The following is an 18,329-nucleotide window of genomic DNA, read 5'->3' as shown; positions in this document are numbered from 1 at the left end:
TCCAAAATGCAGGAAATTATATGGGACAAGTAACCTGTCAAATGGTGAGGGGAATAAAGTGGAAGAGGAAAGCACTTTAGAATAAATAAGACTTCTGGAACATATCAACACAATGCAATGTTGCAGTGTGTGGACCTTGTTTGGGTCCCAATTCAAAGAAATCAACCATAAAAGCCATTTATGAAACAGAGAACACTATCAGGATATTAGCTGATATTGAGGAATTACTAAAACTTTTAAGGTACAGTAATGGTTTGTATGTCTGTTAAAAAGGAGTATCTCTTGAGATACAAACTGAAATACTTACAGATGAAATGTCTGGAAGTTGCTTTAAAATAAGGAAGGGGAAATGTGGGCTAAGTGAGGATAATGAACAAAGACTGGCCATTTGTTAAACGTTCAAGGTGGGTGATGGGTACAAGGAGTTCACTGCATTACAATATTTTCCCTACTTTTTTGTCTGAAAAACTCTGTAAGGTTGAGCACACAACTTTTGTGCTCACAATGGGCTTCAAGAGCTCATCTCGTATTTTATACTGAGCTTTTCTCCCTCCACACCCCTTAGATCAAATCTCAGCTGAAGACAGGTGGAGGCTGCCTTGAGCAGATGAGTGACACATATACCCTCCAGGGCACAGGGACTTAAGTCCCTTCTATTGTCCAGCTTGCCCACCTCTTGGCTCCAAGGTTGCTGCGAGGTGCCCACTCCACCCACAGCTGCCCTCTCCAGCTCAGCCAGAGGCCTGTCATCTGTTGCTTCCTCCACCAGAAGCCGCACCTGTGCCCAGTGGGTTAGAACGTGAGACACATTGACAGGATGGAACAGGAACAGGTCAACCTGGAGGGAGCGAGGGCTTGTTGTTGGCTGAGGTCTGGGTGGGTAGACTGGCAAAGGTAAAAGGCAGGGCTTCCTGCCACTGTGGACTGGCTGACTGGTATGAGGTCCCCCATTTCTTCATTCACTCAACCAATACTGAAATCTATGTTGGGAGCTGACACTGCAGCAACAAACAGACATGTGTCCTGCCCTCATGGGGTCTACGTTCTAATGGGGACAAGGCAGGTGATGACAAATAACAGTAGTAACGGATTTCAAATACTGGGGGAAATTAAACAGGGCTCACAGGTAAGCCCTCCCATCCCACACCACCAATGAACAGACTGCTCCATCTCACTTTATTTTGCACATGATGAAAACAACTCATTGACTAAGCAGTTCCATAACTGTTAGTGTTCATTAATCAAGAAGTAAATGAGGACAGAAGGCAAACTTTTCATTTCCTCCCAAACATATACCGCAAGCATCACAGAAACTCTTACTAACACATGCAACACAGGCTGCTTTCAACGCAGAGGCTAAGCAGGAAGGCTGAGCACTGAGGACCCACATGGGTCAGCCCAGGACCACGGCTCCAGGAAGCTGGACTGCACCCAGCCCGCCGCCCCCACCCATACACACCTGCCTTATGGAGCTCACCGCCCCTTGTCCCATTCAAATCCAAGCAGCTTTCCTCCCACGTGCAGGCTCATCACTTCTGCCTACTCCAAGGGGATAATCCACACACGGAAATCCAGGCAGTTCCAACAACTCGCCCAGCTGTGTTTCCCGTGGCAACTTGACAAGCCAGGCTCCAGTTCAAATTCTGTACAAGAAATTCCCATTGTCGTCGAAGAACTCTCGCCCCCTCTGCACGACTTTGCTGCTGAAGTTCTGGTCTCCCGGTCGCCCTGCCTTCCACTCTTGCAGCTTCTTCTCAGCGGGCAGCCCATCACTGGCCGTTCCCCTGGTGGCCTCAGAATCACTGGTGGAGCACTTCTGCGGCGCTCTCTGATGACCTAGGGCTGCAGTGACAGGCACAAAGCGCTCCTTCTCCAGGCCCTGGATTCCTGTATTCCTTCCCGTCTGTCTCTTCGGTGTGTTTGTACTGTGACTATTCAGTTCTGTCATCTTCAAAGTTGTGCTGTGACCCTGGCCTTGGGATGAGGTTTCCCCCCTTGGGATCAGCAAAGAGCCTGACATGGAGTGGCCTGCAGAAAGAACCTTCCAGTTCTCCCCCGAGCCTGGAAGCCCAGCTTTCTTAAGGACTTTCTGATCCTGCTTCAGTTTCTGCTCCAATGTGGGTACAAACTTGCTTTTTAAAACCCTTCTGATCACATCGGTGCTGACATCGAAGCCTTCAGCCAATCTGGGAACTGACCAGGTCTCTGCAAATTCCTTATGTAAATACCTATTGGAAAACGGAGTCGTTTTTCAAGTTGTGGAGAAGTCTATCAAAACGGCTGATAATACTAGTGACAAACCTGTGAGAAGTGCAAGCATCGCCTGCCTCCTGCCACTAAATGGCTGTCTTCCAACCCTATGTGCTGAAAGCAATACCCAACCCCTCTTAGTTTCACATCAACTGAACACCCACTGTGCACTGGTCCATGAGATACCGGGGAATGCATGAAAATGGTCCTTCCCTTCAAAGAACACACAATCCAGAGGGAGAGACAGATGTATTCACACGTGACAACCCTGTGGTGACTGTCATAGCAGACGATGCTAGGAGAGCACCCACGAGGGAGGCCCAGGGACAGGCTGTCACAACACTTGCAGCATGGCCCAGGAATTATTTCAGGAAGTCCACAGTAGAGCTGGTCTGAAAGGATGAAAAGGACTAATGAGCTGGCAGAGAAGAGGAGAGGAGGAAGAGATCCAAAGCACTGACAGTTGAGCGAGCGTATGAAATGAAAAGCAGCACGTCACTTATGTTGGGAATAGCTCCGTTTGTCTGACAGGGAGAGCGAGACCAAGATGTCATGCTTAGGAGTCTGGAGTTTATTCCAAAGCAACAGCAAACCAAGGAAGGATTTAAAGCCATGGAATGCCATGGGCAGAATTTGAATTTGAAGCTCAATCCAATGGTAGCTTTTCGGTGGCAACACTAGAGGTGGAAAGATCGGGCAAGAGGCTGTCACAGCAATGCAGGCTGCATGAACTGAAGCAGTGGCAATGTGAGCAGGAGGGAAGACTCGAGAAATAGTTTAGGAAGGCCACGTGGTAGAACTTGGTAAGGGACTAAATATTAGGGGAGGAAGCAGGCTGAGATTCAGGATTTCAGCTTGGGTGATTGGCGGGACTACTCAGGGTTATAGCAAAAATAGAAGCAGAATTACATAGTGATCAACATGTTGAGTTTAAGAAACCTGTGTGACATCCAAACAGATGTCTAGTGCATAACTGAATATACAGAGTTCAGAAGAAAAACATGGACTGAAGATGATGGATTTAGAAGTCATAAGGCAACATGACTTGCAAAGGTTGTTAAAGCCATGTGAGTGACTGACATTAGGCGGGGAAATATACAGGGTGAAATAAAATGACCAAGAACACAACTCTTAAAAAAATAACAATCTTTAAGATACAGGAAGAAGAGGGGAGCCCAGAAGGAAACAGAAAAGCAGCTCTAGAAATAGGAGTGGAATCTGAGTCAAGGGAGAAGAGAATTTCAAGAAAGCAGACTACAAGGTCAAATCCTGTAGTGGCAGGGACGATTAAGACTAGAGTGTCAGTTATTCCTAATACTGAGTAAATCACTGATGGGTTTGTGGGGAACGGTTTCAGACAAAACAAACAAACAAACAAACAAAATGGTAGGCAGCCAGGGAACCAGCTGGGAACAAAACGATGAAAGACCTGAAGGTGACAGATGTAGGTCCCTGAGGAATTAGGTAGGGATCTGACTGAGAGCTCACAGGACTGGTCCTAGACAAGTGAAGGGCTACCATTTCCCCTGAAATGTAAACAGGGTACAGGATTGAGAATGGAAAACAAGAAGGAAGAGCAAGAAGCTTTAAAGGCTTCTTACGTAGTGGCCCGTTGTTTCCCTTGAAGTAACAGGACATTATTGACCACAAAAGGAGAGGTGACAGGTAGGAAGATTTGAAAAAGCTGTTGCTCTGCACTGGAGAGGAAGCTGTTCGAAGGTGCCACAGGCCCAGTCGTCTTGACGAGCTCTCCAGAATCCCCTTTACTCTGAATCGCAATTCAAGAGTCATTCTGATAGGAATGGAAAATAACCTATCAAGGACTATTTAGCAATATTTATCAAAAGACAAATCCATGTGCCCATGGACCCAGCAACTCTACTGCTGGGAAGGTATAAAACGACGACGTCTGGCAGATGTGATGTGTATACAAAAATTATTCACGACAGCACTATTACTTGTGATAGCAAGCGAGTGGAAACAATCCAAGTACCCATAATAAAAGACTGGTTAAAAAATAAGCAAATAAATAAAAGACTGGTTAACCAAACTGTGATATTCTATGATTTCCATAAAAAAGAATGAAGAGCTTTCTCTTCTGTTGTGGGAAGGGTCTATAGAATACATTAAGTGAAAATAACATAGACAGTATTTACAGCACTGTTTGTGATTGGGTGAAATTTTTTTAAATTGCTTGTATTTGCATAAGGAAACCTGGAAAAAGCCACAAAAAACTCTTAAAAATAGCACCCATAGGAGACTGACCAGGATTAATCATTCTCAATGTGCAAACATTATGCTGTTTGAACTATATGTAATCTATTCAAAACAAAAACCTTAAAACTTATGAAAGCATCTCTTTAAGATTTTCTAAGCTAGAGATCCTCTCCTCAGAAAAATGTACATAATGTTGTGATGTCTGCAATTTAGTATTTTTAAATTTCGGCAAAATGAACCAACTGTGTCTTAATGTTAAAAACCATTAAATCAAGATGACGGGCTTATAGAAGTGTGTGGTTATTACTCTACTTTTCTTTAAGAAATCTAAAGTGATGGAAAATATAACAACAATATTCTGGCGCCAGTCTTCTTCACTTATCATCACAGCAGATCCCAACTACCAGGAGTCTTACCGGATCTGTTCCATAGCTTCCCACGTCAGGGTCCTGGGCGGGGCACCTGGCGCCTCCATTTGCCTCCGAATTTTCTGGAACCGAATGGCTTTTTTCTGTCGTCTCAGGGTGCTGGGGGAGAGAACCAACGGCAGAAGCCATGCGTGCAAGCAAGACGGGTGGCTGAAGCGTCTCGGGCTAATTACCGGAGTGCCCAGCCCTCTTTTCTTTGTTCGGCGCCTCAGAAATCGAACGCCTAGAACAGCCCCTAAGCTTGCCCAACTTTTTAAAAAACGGGTCATGAAATACGTCACTAGTGAAGGGACCCATGGCTCCAAGGACACTGAACACCTGCCCCTGCGCCTCTGATAACGGGAAGAAACGGGTCCCTGCGAATGCGGCAATAGGATGCCCGGCGCCAAGGGGGCGCTGCCTGCAGGGCCGGGGCGCCGAGGACCTGCTTCAGGCTGAGGGCTCGGGAAGGAGCCGGTACCTCTCCACCTCCTGCAGCTCCCGCTCCTCCGGCTCCCAGTCGAAATCGGGATCCGGCTCGCGGCCGACAGAGCCCGGGCCTGCCACCCCTCGGGTCGCGAACCCACGGCGAGCGACGGCAGCACCGACACGACTTCCCAGCAAGCGGCTCAGACTGCCCGCCATGTTGACAAAGCTGCCTCAGCCCGAAACGCTGCACCACCGGAAGCCGAGGGGCGGGACGGAAGCGCGGGGCTCGCGCGTCACGGGCGCTTCCGGCCGGAGGCGGGCCATGTGAGCCCCGACGGCGCTGCGGCCGCCCCGTCCCTGCTCTAACTATGGAGCGAGCCTCCCTGAAACGCCAGAGCCCGAATGAGGTGGAGGACGCGCCTACGAAAACGGCATAAACTTTAATGGAAAGACGGGTTCATTTGCCAAGGGCCGCCCCTCCGCCAGCCCAGGCCGGCCTGTCTCCGCCACGGCGGCGGAAGGGCGTCCCCTCGGAAGTCCTCTGGAAAAGGGGGTCCTTGTCGCGGCGATGACCTCCAGACCCGGGGCCGTACCCAGGTTTCAGACCATCCACCAAGCGATAAATCCAGGCTCCGGTTTCAAGGGCGGAGTTGAGTGAATGGCGGGTCCTGGCTCCTCTTCATCGTCTAGTCTTTTCCGATCCCAAAATCACCTTAGGCTACTGAGGAATTCTTGGTGTCTTTCTGTTTGTGCCTTTTGCAAACAGGGTTCCTGACCAGGGCTTTACAAACTCAAGCTTGGTGGCAGCCTTTCATTTAGCAAAGATTGAAGGCCCTTTGCCCCTTAGGAAACCCGAGGGGGTTCTCCCTGCACTTAGGCGCGGTGGCCGATGTCCAGAAGTGGGGTGCTGCTCTGCGCCAGGGGGGCGGAGTTAGGGCAGAGGCCCCAGGTCTTGGCGGCTCTGTGTTCCGAGTTTACCGCGGAGGACAAGGTGCATTCAGTCTGTGGGCCACTTACCACTCTTTCCGGTTGCAGAAAACAGCTCTGCTTTGGGGTTAGAGAGGGTGGCACTGACCCTGCCAGGGCTCGGTTTATGGCTTCTAGCCTCCTGACGGCTTGGCCTTCTGCAGGGGAAACATGGGTCCTCCACATAAGATTCCCTGTCTCTTTCCCAACTGTTGCCCAATTACCAACACAGGAATGACAGCCTATGCTTCCCTCCAGTGTCTTTACCAACTGCGTTATAATTGGTGTGTTTACTTGTTGAGTGCTGGGGCTGCATTTCTGCAATTTCTATCACCAGATTCTAGTACATAGGAGGAGGTAAATAAACAGGAGTCCACTGCCTTCCCCATTCCCGCACTGCTGGCAGTGCCATGTTATATTTTGGGCGCATCCCAGCTGTAATACCTGCTAGTGGGAACTGGCCCACGCCAGAGGGACCAAAGCTAGTTTTGCATACTTACGGCTCGTGAGCCTGACTCTGGCACTGGGAAAACAGCACCTTGCAGATTTCTTCATTGACAGTGAACAAGGGCTGAAGGCAGCTGGATTTCTTATCCAGTTGAAGTTCCAGGGCTGTAGCTGGCACCGGGAATGACGCGGAAATGCAGCATTCATGCTTGGCATTGGCCCTAAGATCCTGAGGGTCAATTCGTGGGGCTGAGCTGGATGTAGGAAATGAGGAGGGCCCTGCACGTTGCCGGCCCTTCCCAGGAGGGCCAATGGGAACAGACTCTCAGACAGCAGTTCTTGACTGCCCAGCCCGTCGTGGTGAAATCGAGGCTAGAGGAGAAGAGCAGCCCCTTATCACATTTCTTGTGAGGCTGGATGGAGTGGCGGAAGAAACAGGTAACTGAAAAATCTCTTCTAGGTGGTAGCCACTAGTTAACCAGTTACCCACCCCTTTGGGGCTCAACCAAAACAGGACCCAATAGGTTTGCTACTAGCCCAGGGAATAGTGAATGCAGCAGCTGTTTTGTTGGCCCAAGACCGTTTACTTATCTCCCGATGGAGCCCCGGCACTGGCAGTGCTAGGGAGAGACTACAAAGAAACAACTGAGGGTGGCGGCCTTGTTATTTGTCAGTCATGAGTTTGGGGTTATTGCAAGACAGGAATATAGAGAACAAGTCTCTTGTAAGTGAGCAGGTTGGGAGCTGCACTTGGCTGGATGTCATTACTAAAACAAGGGAGCTTGGGAACAGATGGAAAAGGAACCAAGAGACCATGTCCCAGGCTCCACTGCCAGATACCATCACATTAGCCTCCTGTGCCGCATCCACCACCACGTGCTGGTACAACCCTTGCTCCCTTGTTCTGTGAGACGCTGCGTAGGGACTCTCACCCGATTTTCGAGAAGTGCTTTCTGGCCCCGGTGGCTGGGGTGTAGCAGGCGGGTGATTTGCTCTACAATACCCAAGCTCCGGATGAGGTTCTCCCTCTGCAGCAGGGCCTTCATCCTCTCCAGCTCCTCCTCTTCCACGATAGCTTGCGGCTGCATGCTGTCCAGGTGTCCCGGGAGCAGCTACAGGCACATGACAGGCGCATGCAGGGTCTCCAGGGATGAGTCCCGAACCCCAAAAAGGTCGGCTGCAGGACTCCTGCCTACTCTATCCCTTCCCTGACCTATTGGAAGGTTCCCTTTGCTCTCCATTCTCCCAGCTCCTGTAGCAACAGGTAGGATTCAGTGTGCTCATTAGGAACTCACCCCATTGTACAAGAGGAGAGGACAGCAGGGATTCCCTTCTCTAGTAGTTCCAACCCATGTTTCTGAAGAAAGGCAAGAGCCACAAAAACCCCTGATACCTCTTTCCCCTGCTTCCGGTTCCTGAAGGCCAAGTGGGTGGCAAAGTCCCGGAGCCTGGGCCTGAATCGGCTCTTCTCCCCTGCTGACTCGCCCAGGTTCTGCTCCTTGCTTTCCTTCCGCCTCTTGATGCCTGAGGTCTCCTGTTCCTGCTTAAGGCGGATCTCTTCCAGTTGCTGCCTGACAAGACACAGCAGCTTCAGACACTGGAGAAATTGTGTTGTGGGGCAGGGGATGGGGATGGGGAAGGAGTAGGAAATTAGGACGTTTTGGTGACTGATGTGAGAGGAGTGTGGGGAAAGACTGGAAACCTACTACACTGAGTCATTAAGAGTCTGATAGAATTTCTAACTCCATCCCTCTTTCCTCAAGTGTCTGGCTTCCCGTCCACCCCGCTGGGGAGCAGTTCAGCTCCAGGATGTGCCCCCCCCCCCCCCCCCGCCCCCAGTGGAGAGAGGAGAACGCAGTGCAGAGTACCTGGCGCACTCCTCTCTGGCCTTAGAAGCAGCAGTCTCCTGGAAGAGGGAGCCATTGTTCTTGAAGAAGGGCGCGTACTTCTCTGTGTTGGGCCCAGGGTAGATCCGCCGGTACCCGCCCAGGTGAGAATCCTCATAGCGTTCCTGGTCCAGCAGGGCTGTGTGAGACGACTCGATTTGTTCTCGCCTGTGAAAACCGAGCTCCAGGTGAGTCAAAGCTGTGACAGTGCTGAGTCAGGAAAGGAACAGAGGCTGGAGCTGTAAGAACCCCCTGCTAGCTTCAGGGCCTGGCCGTGTTGAAGATTGCCAAACCCAGCTGTGGTCAGTCGCACCTGTGTGTCAAGCCCACAAAACTAGGCTTGACTTCCAGAAATCTGGTTTTCATCTTACGTGCAGTACGCTCCACTTGTAAGCTAGAACTCCAAGTTATCACAATTTTCTTAGATTTCTGCTTATAAAAAATTAGGTTTCTAATTACAGAAAATCTTAGGAGAACAAAAAAAAAGATAAAAACCTCCCATCATCTTATGATGCGGTTAGCATATTGGTTATGAGCAAGAACTCTGGGGCAGGACCTCCCGAATTTTTCCTGGCTTTGCCACTCACTACCATGCTCTGAATTTATTCCTTCCTTCTTGTTTTAGATGAAAATGGGCTCATACAACATTTTTAAATGACTGCCTTGTATTCTGCTGTATGACTGTACCTTTCTTTATTAAGTGCAGCAGTTTTCAACCTTTTTCCCCATTGAAAGACAGGATTCCTAAGTCACGTACACAGTCCAATCTCGTGGGACGTTCATGGCGTTTTTAGTTATGCGTCGCCCCCACTCACGCAAACACTTAAGTGCCTCCTCTGTGCCAGGCCCTCAGGATAGCAGGGCAAATCAAATACACACTGGCCCTGCCTCTTGCAGTGCAAGTGGGGAAGAGTGACGTTACTATAGGAATAATCCTAAATCTACTCTAATTCATTATATAGGAATAATCCTAAATCTACTCTAATTCATTATAACGTATCATTAACAAATTGTAATTTAGTATAGGCAACAAATTACCATGTTTGTAACCCATCTTACAATTAAAACAACCGTGGGTGAACAATACTGATTTAAACCGTCCCCTATTATAGAATGACTAAACTGTCTTCTGTGTTTCATTATTCAAACATTCTCAGGAAATGGTTTCTAGAGGAGCTTCGTTAAAATAAAAAACCCTCAGTTAATCAAACCACATAAAGCTCCTTATGTGCTAATATGAAATAGCTATAAAATACACTGCTAAGCAGGGTACAGAGAGTGTGAAAGTTATAGTACTGTCTGGGTAGATAAGGGAGAAAAACAATTTGTATAAATACACGTATGCATGTGCATTAAATGTTTGAAAAAGTATACGCATGACCCTAGGAACGCTAATTGGCTCCGGGGTTGGGGGACTGAGTAGCTGGAGGAGAAGGGTAGGAGAGAGACTAGACTACTTGCATTTTGAACATATTATCTATGACAAGTGATGTAGTATCTATGCCAAAAAAACTTGTTTCTAATAGCTAATCAGCCCCAGGCTGCTTCTCCATCTAGAGAATGTTACTCTCCTGCAAGTAACAACAAAGGCAAGTACACAACCGAACACGTGGGGTACCTGGAGTACCTGGCTTCTCGTGGCTGCTGGTGGCACTGGAAAAGCCGTTCTTTGACTCGCCGCTTGTCCTCCTCCATCACCTTCCTTTTGTCACAGCCCCGGAGGTTGACAAGGGTCAGGGCATCACAGAGGAGTGCGTCCTTCACTTCTCTATCCAGCTGTGAGTCAGTGGTGAAGCTTGGCGAGTGGTTTACCTGCCAGGAAGAGTCATCACCCACGTCCTTCTGAGACCACCTGAGCAGGTGGTGGTCTTTTGCAGACCCAGTGGGAGGATCTAGGAGAGACGTCCCCCTGCAGGGGCCTCAGCCAAGGAGGCTGGATGTTCTAACTTCCAAGGCCATAGGACTCTGCCCCAGACACCCCTCCAATGCACAGGCTGGTGACAGCAAATCAGACAGCCTGACTCTGTAGACACAGTGTCCTTCAAGGCACGGCTTACAGTGGAGCATTTGGGATCCAAACCCTGGATTCCTACGGTGGTGGCCAGAGACCACCAAGTTTCACTCAGCAGGTCAAGTGTAGAGGTCTTATGCCTTTTGCCGGGGTCCCACCCACCCCAATGCTGTCACGGCCCCCGCCCTCTGTTCCACCACTCGAGTGCACCCCGTACCCCAGTGTCCTATTCAGAGAGACCTCTGGCCCTTGGTTTTGCAAAGCCCAGGAGATAATCCTCACCTCCAACAGCCAGGGCTTCAGCTTGTGGTCCAGCAAGACGTCAAAACCAAGGATCTCAAAACAGGCACAAATACCTCCACTCAGATGTTGGGGGAAACAGGTTCGGTAGTTGTGGCGGAGGACAGAGTGGGCGGAGATGATGGTTTTGATCACGATGTCCTCGATGCCCAGCCAGATCTCTCGGTGGTTGTAGCTGTGTTCTTGCAGCCAGGCGTTGAGCGTCGACAGCTTCCTGTGAGGCCCAGTGCTCAGAGGAAGACCAGCTTCTCTGCAGGCGGGAGGCTCCCTACCACTCACCTAACTCCATGCCTAGGTTCCTGGGCTTTAAAGGGCTGCTACCACCTGGAGGAGGGCTTAGTTACCAGGGTGGGGCTGGGGCTGCCCAGGACAAGGGTCTGAAGGTTGACTTTTCCTGAGCCATCAGCCTCCCGAGAGCCAGTCTGTTTCACGGGCTGCCGAGACTGCAGGGCTCAGGGACAGAGGAAGAAAACCGAGGAGGGAGTACCTCTTACTGCCCATGGTATCATCCCGGACAAAGTTCTCATTGTGTTTGTTGATCGCATAGTTGGTCAGGTGCATGCAGACCTCCTCCTGGGGAGAGAGCGGCCCTGTGGCCTCCCCTGCTTCCACGCAGCTCTCCTCGCCAGTTCTTCATGCCTTTTGAGTCCCCACCCGTCCCCAGGACTGCTCAGCTCCTGTCCCTCTTCCCCAGAGAAGGGTGTGCTGTTCCTCCCCTGCCCGCCAGCGCTGAGGCCCTCACTGGGTGACGAGTGGGTGACAAGCCAGCGGAGTCACAGGCCTCTCTACCTGGTTTCTCCATAAATCTTCAGCAGTGCAAGAGGAGAGGGTGCCCCCCTGCCCCCCAGGTCTGCTGCTGGCCCCTTACCAGGTTGTTGCAAGTGGGCTCCACATAGGGCATGGTGGCAAAGCGGGCCAGACCCTCCTCATACATGAAGATCCGCAGAGGGTCACAGGATGTGATGAGGACATAGATTCGCATGTCGAACTTGAAGCCGTCAATGAGGAAGGGCTGAGCGTGCGCAAATCCACCAGGAAAAAGAATCACGCTGTGAAGTGTTTACTATGTACCACACACTGCCCTAAGTGCTTCAAATACCTAGCAACTCACTCAGTTTCCACAGTAACTATGTAAGGTAGTGAATGGTATTGTTCCCATTAACAAACGAGGAAACTGAGGGACAGAAAGGGTGAAACATTTGCCCAAGTCCCGTATATCTAGGAAGTGGGAAAACTCAGATTCAGACCCAAGCATGCTGACTCTGAGCCCGGGCTCCACACGGCCTCCAGGAGACTGGGGGGTGGCAGAAAGGGTAGGCGCCTGAAAAGGGCTTCCTCCTCGGCTGAGGAGACAGGGCACCCCAGTGCCGGCCGAGGGTCGCGGTGGTCCTGAGGCGCCCTTCACCTTGGAGATGTACTGCTGGCAGATCATGTGCTCTCCAGGCTTGATGTCCCGGGGGTTGCGGGTGATGAAGATGCCGCGCCCCTGACAGCCACTGTCTGGCTTGCAGATATACGCGCGGGTTTTCCGCTGGCGACCATAGGACTGGAAGTCCCCATAGCTATGTGCAGAGAGGGGCTGGTCAGAAGGTGCCTGCTCCTTCCCGCCCTTCAGTCCACGCTCTTCCTGGAGCCCTCAGTCTCAGACCTACTTTTCTTTGACCAGCTGAAACTCTCGTTCCACTTCCACCCCCTGAGGCATTCGAGGCCACAAGGCCAGAGTCTGGAGGGAACTGAGATGACGGACCCTTTCCTCCCACGCGCTTCTCAGCCTGGGAGCCAGGCCGACTCACTCTGCGGGGAGGCACCAGGTGCGCGGGGAGAAGTTGTAGTCCAGCGGGTAGAGCTTCTGCATACGGGTGAGGTTCCGAGCCAGGAGGTCCTTCCGGCAGATTTCCGTCATGCCAGGGAAGTGGTTGATTTTCTGAAACGGAGCCAGGCGGTTATACTACTCCCCGGAGGAAGTGGCAGTGCCTGGGGCCTGGGCAGCCCAGAGAGCAGTGGTGGACGAGCAAGATCAAGGTAGAAGTCATGGGGAGGTAAACACTCCTTAGTACCCCAAGGAGAAACAGGAAGATTCCCAAGGCAAGTGAATCTCTCTCCTTGGCCTCTCCCCAAAACACACGTCCACACCGGGCTCAAGAAACGAGGGGCAGTGAGCAGGTGAGCCAGGACTCTGAGCCGGCCAGCCGGCTTATAACACCCTTCAGGTCACCAGGAACTCGTCCTGTAATAAATGGTGGATGACAGCACAAAGCGAACGAGGAAACGTTTCCCCAGGGACAGAAGGAAAGTAAGAACCAGCCCACGGAATGCACTGCCACGGCACCCCGAGGCATGGCACTCCCGGGGCCTGCTGGAACCCCGCAGAGCTGGGGGCACCACCTCACTATGCTTCGGGGCGCTCAATGGCTTTCCCACTCACTAGCTGTGTGAACCTCCGCGGCTCGGTGTTCTCTTCCTAACAAGATGTATCTGCCACTGAAGGTTTTTTTTTGAGGATTTAATGAGGTAAGAAGGTAGACACTTAACACAGTGTCTGACCTATAGTAAGCCCTCGCTCCATGCTGCTAATTATTGCTACCCTCATCTAACGACCGCTCCATCCGTGCCCCCCGTTGCCCCCACCCCCTCGCTCTTCTCATTGTGGGACAAGTCACAGTCTCCTCAACTCCCTTCCTGGCCTCCCCTCAAAACAAGCCTGCATACCCTTTATAATTATTTTATTGCTAACCACCACAAAGACCCAATTACAGGATAACAAAAATACCATGAAGAAGTTATATTCTTCTCATAGACCCTGGTCCGTCGTTTTTGACTTTCTTGTGGCCATGCAGGACCCTACGCTGCCTCTTAGTGGATGTGAGCTGCTAGGCTAAGCTGCTAGGAAGGCTGGGCCATTCAGCTGGCTCTGAATCTGCATGAGTCTCCCCTATGATGGGCTCACCTGCCCTGGAGAGTGCCAGCTGGGCACATGCCTCCAGGCAAACAGCAAACACTGCGATAGGATGTGCCCAGCAGACACTTCAGATAGCAGAAGTTGCAGGCTTCAAAGGAGACCACCTTCTGGTGAGCAGAAGCCCCTGGCCCTGGCCTTTCCTGCTCTGCACGGGGTGCAGCCACACAGTAGCAGTCTCAGGCACCCGGGCAGAAGGTGGGAGCAGGCATTCTGGGGCCACAGTCCCGTTAGCATCTGGGGTCATGAGGCTGTACCTGAAACCGCTTCATGTCCATGACTCGTTCCAAAGAGACAGAGCAGTCTGTCCAGTACACAATCCATTCTTCTTCCTCCCCCACCTCCTTCAGGCCACACACTTGGGCTGCCCGACGCACTGTGGGGAGAGGGAGGTCAGCGCACCAGCCTGGCCGCGGGCAACGAGCCCTGGGACTGTCGCTGGGTGGGGTAAGAAACGGCCTGACTGGAGAGCAGGATGAGGAGGAAGGTAGTCCTATGGTTTAGTTACCATGTGACAACTGCAAGTTCATGAGGCTGTTGGGTCCATTCCAAAATCTGTGACAGAAAACTAGAGCCTGGCTCTGTGCTCCTGTCATTCCGTCGCAGGACAGTTTCTGGCCTGTAGAGCTGACCCTGGCCTGGTAGGTGTCACAATGACACCTCACACTCTGGATGGCCTCTTGCACAGATGCCAGCAGGGACAAAAGGAAAGGAAAAGATGGCTGACCTAGCTGCTGATTTTCTTTAAAAATTGCTAAAGTCAGGTCAAAAACGTCCTTTAAAACACAGTTTTAACCTGGTCTATGTCTCATCTCTGGTAAAATCTGGGAAGGGTGGACAATGACTTTCAGTCATTTTCTTTCTTGTTAGCTAACTGCAGATTCCTGCCCTAGCGCCCACACTAACGGGAACAGTGTTGTCTCAGCTGCTGGTAGCTGAGCAGGGGGCTCAGTACAGGGTACAGGCCTGCCTAACAAGATCCAGAGGCAGGGAGCCTGACTGGGGGACAGCCGCAGGTGTCCTCTTACCCACGGTGGTGTAGGTGACAGGCCGGGTGCTTACCACTCTCATACTTGCAGTTGGTCAGGTTGATGGCCAGGGGTCTGGAAGGGAGGAACAGCAGAAATCAGCCAGAATGGGAGAGGCCAGACCCTGGGCTGCCAGGCTCTCAGATGAAGAGACACCCAACAAATTCACAATGCAACTCATTTTCTCTAGAAGCCACTTTCTCTAACGACCAGGATGATGTAAACATGTGGAAATTCTACACTGAGCCAGCCCACATGGTTCTGTATGTTTTTGTTGTACCAGAAGGTTAATGAGGCTCTTGTATTTCCTGTCCCCTTTCCCAGGCGAAAAGGAAAACCTTGGCTCCCAGCCCACCCATGCCGAAGGGAGGCCGGGGTGACTGTGGAGCCAGGCAGGTGAGAGGGTCCAGTGAACAGTTACCTGCTCTTCCGCCTTCTCTTTCTCCTCCCGACTTCTAAGTCATCTAAGTCAGCTGGGGCGACAAGCTTTTCCGGAATTTTTGTGGCTACAATGGACAAGGGCACTCCATTCCCCAATGCCTGACAGTCAGTCTTGGAGAGCGTCTGCTGAGAAGGGTTAGAAGGGATGCTGACTCCCTCCTGATCACGCTCCTCCTCAGATTCCTCTTCTTCAACGCAGTCGTCCTCCGACTCACTGGTCTTACAGGTACTTGGCTCCATGCTTCAGATTCTGAGGGGACGGGGCGGGAGGTAAATACCTGTCAGACCTTCCTCCAGGAGGGGCGAGGCCTGCAGGGTCCTCCCTAAGGAACTTCCTGGTGTTATAAGGGAATGCTGCTGCTCCTCAGGACAGAACAATCCCACTACGCTACAAAATGGACTCTTTCCAAGTAGGTAATGGGGACCATGGGATGCCCATGAGATGCTGGATTTGCTGACAAACCAGTCACCCAAGCTCACTCCACACACCAGCGTGCCGGCAGGAGCTGAACAGAGCTGTCAAGGGCCATTTACGTGACGTAGCCTGTTTGTTCTTGAATGGGGAGAATGGCTGGGGTGCTTCGATTTTAAAATAGAGCATAAGACCAAAGGTCAAAGGTCTCCTAGGCTGGCCCTTGCTCTGTCCCATGACTCAATTTCTCCATGTGTATACACTGGGGCCAGACACCCGCTGGCTAAGACCCCTTGGGGTCTGTTGGCGGAGGGAAAGCTCCTGGAGGACTCTGCCCACCCCCAGTTCCAAGGAGAACGGATGGGCTTCAGGGTCGGTCCCTAGAGGCTTGGGACTGGACTCAGCTGGTCACTCATGTCCACCCTATGCCTGGCTCTTGGTCCTTCCCGAGTGTTGCTGGGCCTCCGGGACCGCCTCCTTGTTTCACAGGACTGGCTGTCCCCGCTGGTCGCGAGGGGGGGGCGCGCTCACAGTCCTCCCCCACCCCAGGGGTTTACTCCTAGCTACGGGATGCCCACGGCGGAGGCACGTCCTTCCGCAAGCCAGCAGCCGACGCCGTCACCATGGACACGAGGGCGGCCCCCAATGGAGCAGCGTTCTGGAGGCGCGGCCTGTCGGAAACCACACCCACTCGGGCTCCCGGGGAGGCCATCTTGGGCGGGAACCGAAAACGTTTGTCCTTAGGGCTGGCGGAGGAAGCACCGTTGAGCACGCAGCTCTCGAGACTGACGGTGCATCATGGGACTTGTAGTCCTTCCGTTTCCACAGCCGTTTGCACAAGAGCTCCACTCCCACTATTCCTTGAACCCACAAGCCAAGCCCAGAATTTGGCCACCTCTGTTCTGGAGCAACATCTGCTTGCCTTTCTTCAATTAAAACATAAATAAATAAATAACCATGGCTTGAGCACAGTCTTTGCACTCAGGAAGGGCGGCCCCGATTAGCATGCGCTCGGCCTGGTGAGCTGAGATAGCCCCATTGACTAAGGAAGGAAAACCAACCGCCTTATCAGACTGCTCCTTCACTTCACCCATTTTGTCTGACTTCTATTGCCACCGCCACCAAACTGAGCCCAACTTGTCCCCTTAAGATTATCTCCTGCGGCTCAATCTAGAGGACACTTTAAAAATGTCCCTCCTTTAAAAGGACATGGACATTTTCTGATTCACAGACTTGATCTTTCTTCAGCATACAATACTCTCAATTACTCCCTCCTTGAAATGCTTTGCAATCCTTTGGCTTCCAGGACACTCATTTTTCTCATTCTTTCGACAAATATTTAGTGTTGCAGGCACTATTCTAACCATCATTTCTTGCCTGAATCACCACCATTCAGCAATCTCTTAATTGGACTCTGATTCTATTCTTCCTGCCTCATCCATCCATTAGCTGCTGAGAACACTCGCAGCTAAAGTATTCTTACTAAAATACAAATCTGTTACCACCCAATTGAACTCTTCAAGGTTAGATGAAATCCAAAACCTCTTAGCACAGACCTCCATCAAAAAGCAAGGGAAGAGGCGGAGAAGGGGGGGGGGGCACCTGGATCAGCCCTTCCTAGCACCTCAAAGCCCAGGGCTCTGAGAACAAAGGGTCCTCTAAGTGTTCTATTCTCAAGTTTAGAAAAAGCTTCCGTCTAAATATATAAATGGCTGAGAAGTACCACCATAAAGAAAATCTTTTTGCCTTTTCCTCCCTTTTAATGGAAAAATTTACTTGGGCCAGAGAAGGCTCTCCACTAAACAGCCGTCCTAGGGAATAAGTGGGATAATCCTGACATTTGGGCTCATCACCTTCGACACAGAATACACTTTGCTGTCATGGTCACCTGCATGACCTTCAAAGAGTGAACAAGCAAAATAAAGTGGGGTTTGTATATGCAAAGTGTTGCAGAAAGAGGCAATGTGCCAAAACCATGGAGCCGACCAAAAGCTTTTGATAGAAATTTAAATGGTCAACATATAAATGCAAACATTTAAGTTAAAAATGTTTTTCTTATGAGAGTGGGCTGTAGTACATATTGTGCCTTATCCCAGTGAGACTTTTATACTAATTTTTTGGGATCAAAACCTGTAAAATTCTACATAAAAGCGTCAGTCCTGGACATAGAGAGCCAACGACTGGGGACCCGGGAACCGTTAAGGAGAGCACCACTGTGACGGGAGCCGCTGCCCGGAGAGGCAGTCACCAGCACAGTCCCAGCTCCGCTTCGGGGGTCTGACTGCCTGTGCTGCAGTCCTGGCTCCATTACGTCGCTGTGGGACCTTGAACAAGTTACTAAATCTATGTCTGCCTCCACCTCTTTGTCTGGTAAATGGTGATACTGAGAACTCATACCTTTAAAGCTGTGAGGACCACTTGTTTTCACACAAGACGACGTATGTGAAGAACACTCAGCTCAGTGCTGGGGCTGAGGAAACTCCAAGGCAGTCAGGCAGGTGAAGAATGTCCTAGAAGGAGGGCATCTGAATGGAGCCCGGCCGAATGCAGGGCAGGGATGAAGCCATAAAACTCAGTGG

At 51.1% G+C, this 18,329-nt stretch overlaps 2 protein-coding genes across 6 annotated transcripts; both read right to left on the bottom strand.

Moving 5' to 3' along the window:
• Nucleotides 1-1,159: 1,159 nt before the first annotated feature.
• Nucleotides 1,160-5,588, bottom strand: NGRN (neugrin, neurite outgrowth associated). Its single transcript, XM_019718048.2, has 3 exons — nt 5,356-5,588; nt 4,884-4,994; nt 1,160-2,228 (listed from the first exon to the last, which is right to left on the bottom strand). Exons 1-3 carry the CDS (start codon nt 5,517-5,519, stop codon nt 1,637-1,639), a joined length of 867 nt encoding a protein of 288 aa, XP_019573607.2. The 5' UTR covers nt 5,520-5,588; the 3' UTR covers nt 1,160-1,636.
• A 446-nt stretch (nt 5,589-6,034) lies between these two features.
• TTLL13 (tubulin tyrosine ligase like 13) lies at nt 6,035-18,285 on the bottom strand. 5 transcript variants are annotated; one of them, XM_019718031.2, is made up of 14 exons: nt 18,148-18,285; nt 15,319-15,588; nt 14,932-14,972; nt 14,127-14,245; nt 12,707-12,837; nt 12,319-12,475; nt 11,782-11,925; nt 11,401-11,486; nt 10,896-11,127; nt 10,221-10,414; nt 8,585-8,770; nt 8,110-8,287; nt 7,649-7,828; nt 6,577-7,088 (listed from the first exon to the last, which is right to left on the bottom strand). In XM_019718031.2, exons 2-14 carry the CDS (start codon nt 15,576-15,578, stop codon nt 6,717-6,719), a joined length of 2,280 nt encoding a protein of 759 aa, XP_019573590.2. In that variant the 5' UTR covers nt 15,579-15,588; nt 18,148-18,285; the 3' UTR covers nt 6,577-6,716. The 5 variants fall into 5 exon arrangements, with proteins under 5 accessions (XP_074173829.1, XP_074173830.1, XP_019573590.2 ...); XM_019718032.2 differs by having other exon boundaries at nt 10,230-10,414; XM_019718034.2 differs by having other exon boundaries at nt 6,812-7,129.
• Nucleotides 18,286-18,329: the final 44 nt, after the last annotated feature.

This window comes from Rhinolophus sinicus, linkage group LG13 (genome assembly GCF_036562045.2).
Source record: "Rhinolophus sinicus isolate RSC01 linkage group LG13, ASM3656204v1, whole genome shotgun sequence".
NCBI classification, from domain to species: Eukaryota; Metazoa; Chordata; class Mammalia; order Chiroptera; family Rhinolophidae; genus Rhinolophus; species Rhinolophus sinicus.
The sequence above is the reverse complement of the archived record's forward strand: the minus strand, read 5'-3'. Positions and strand labels throughout refer to the sequence as shown.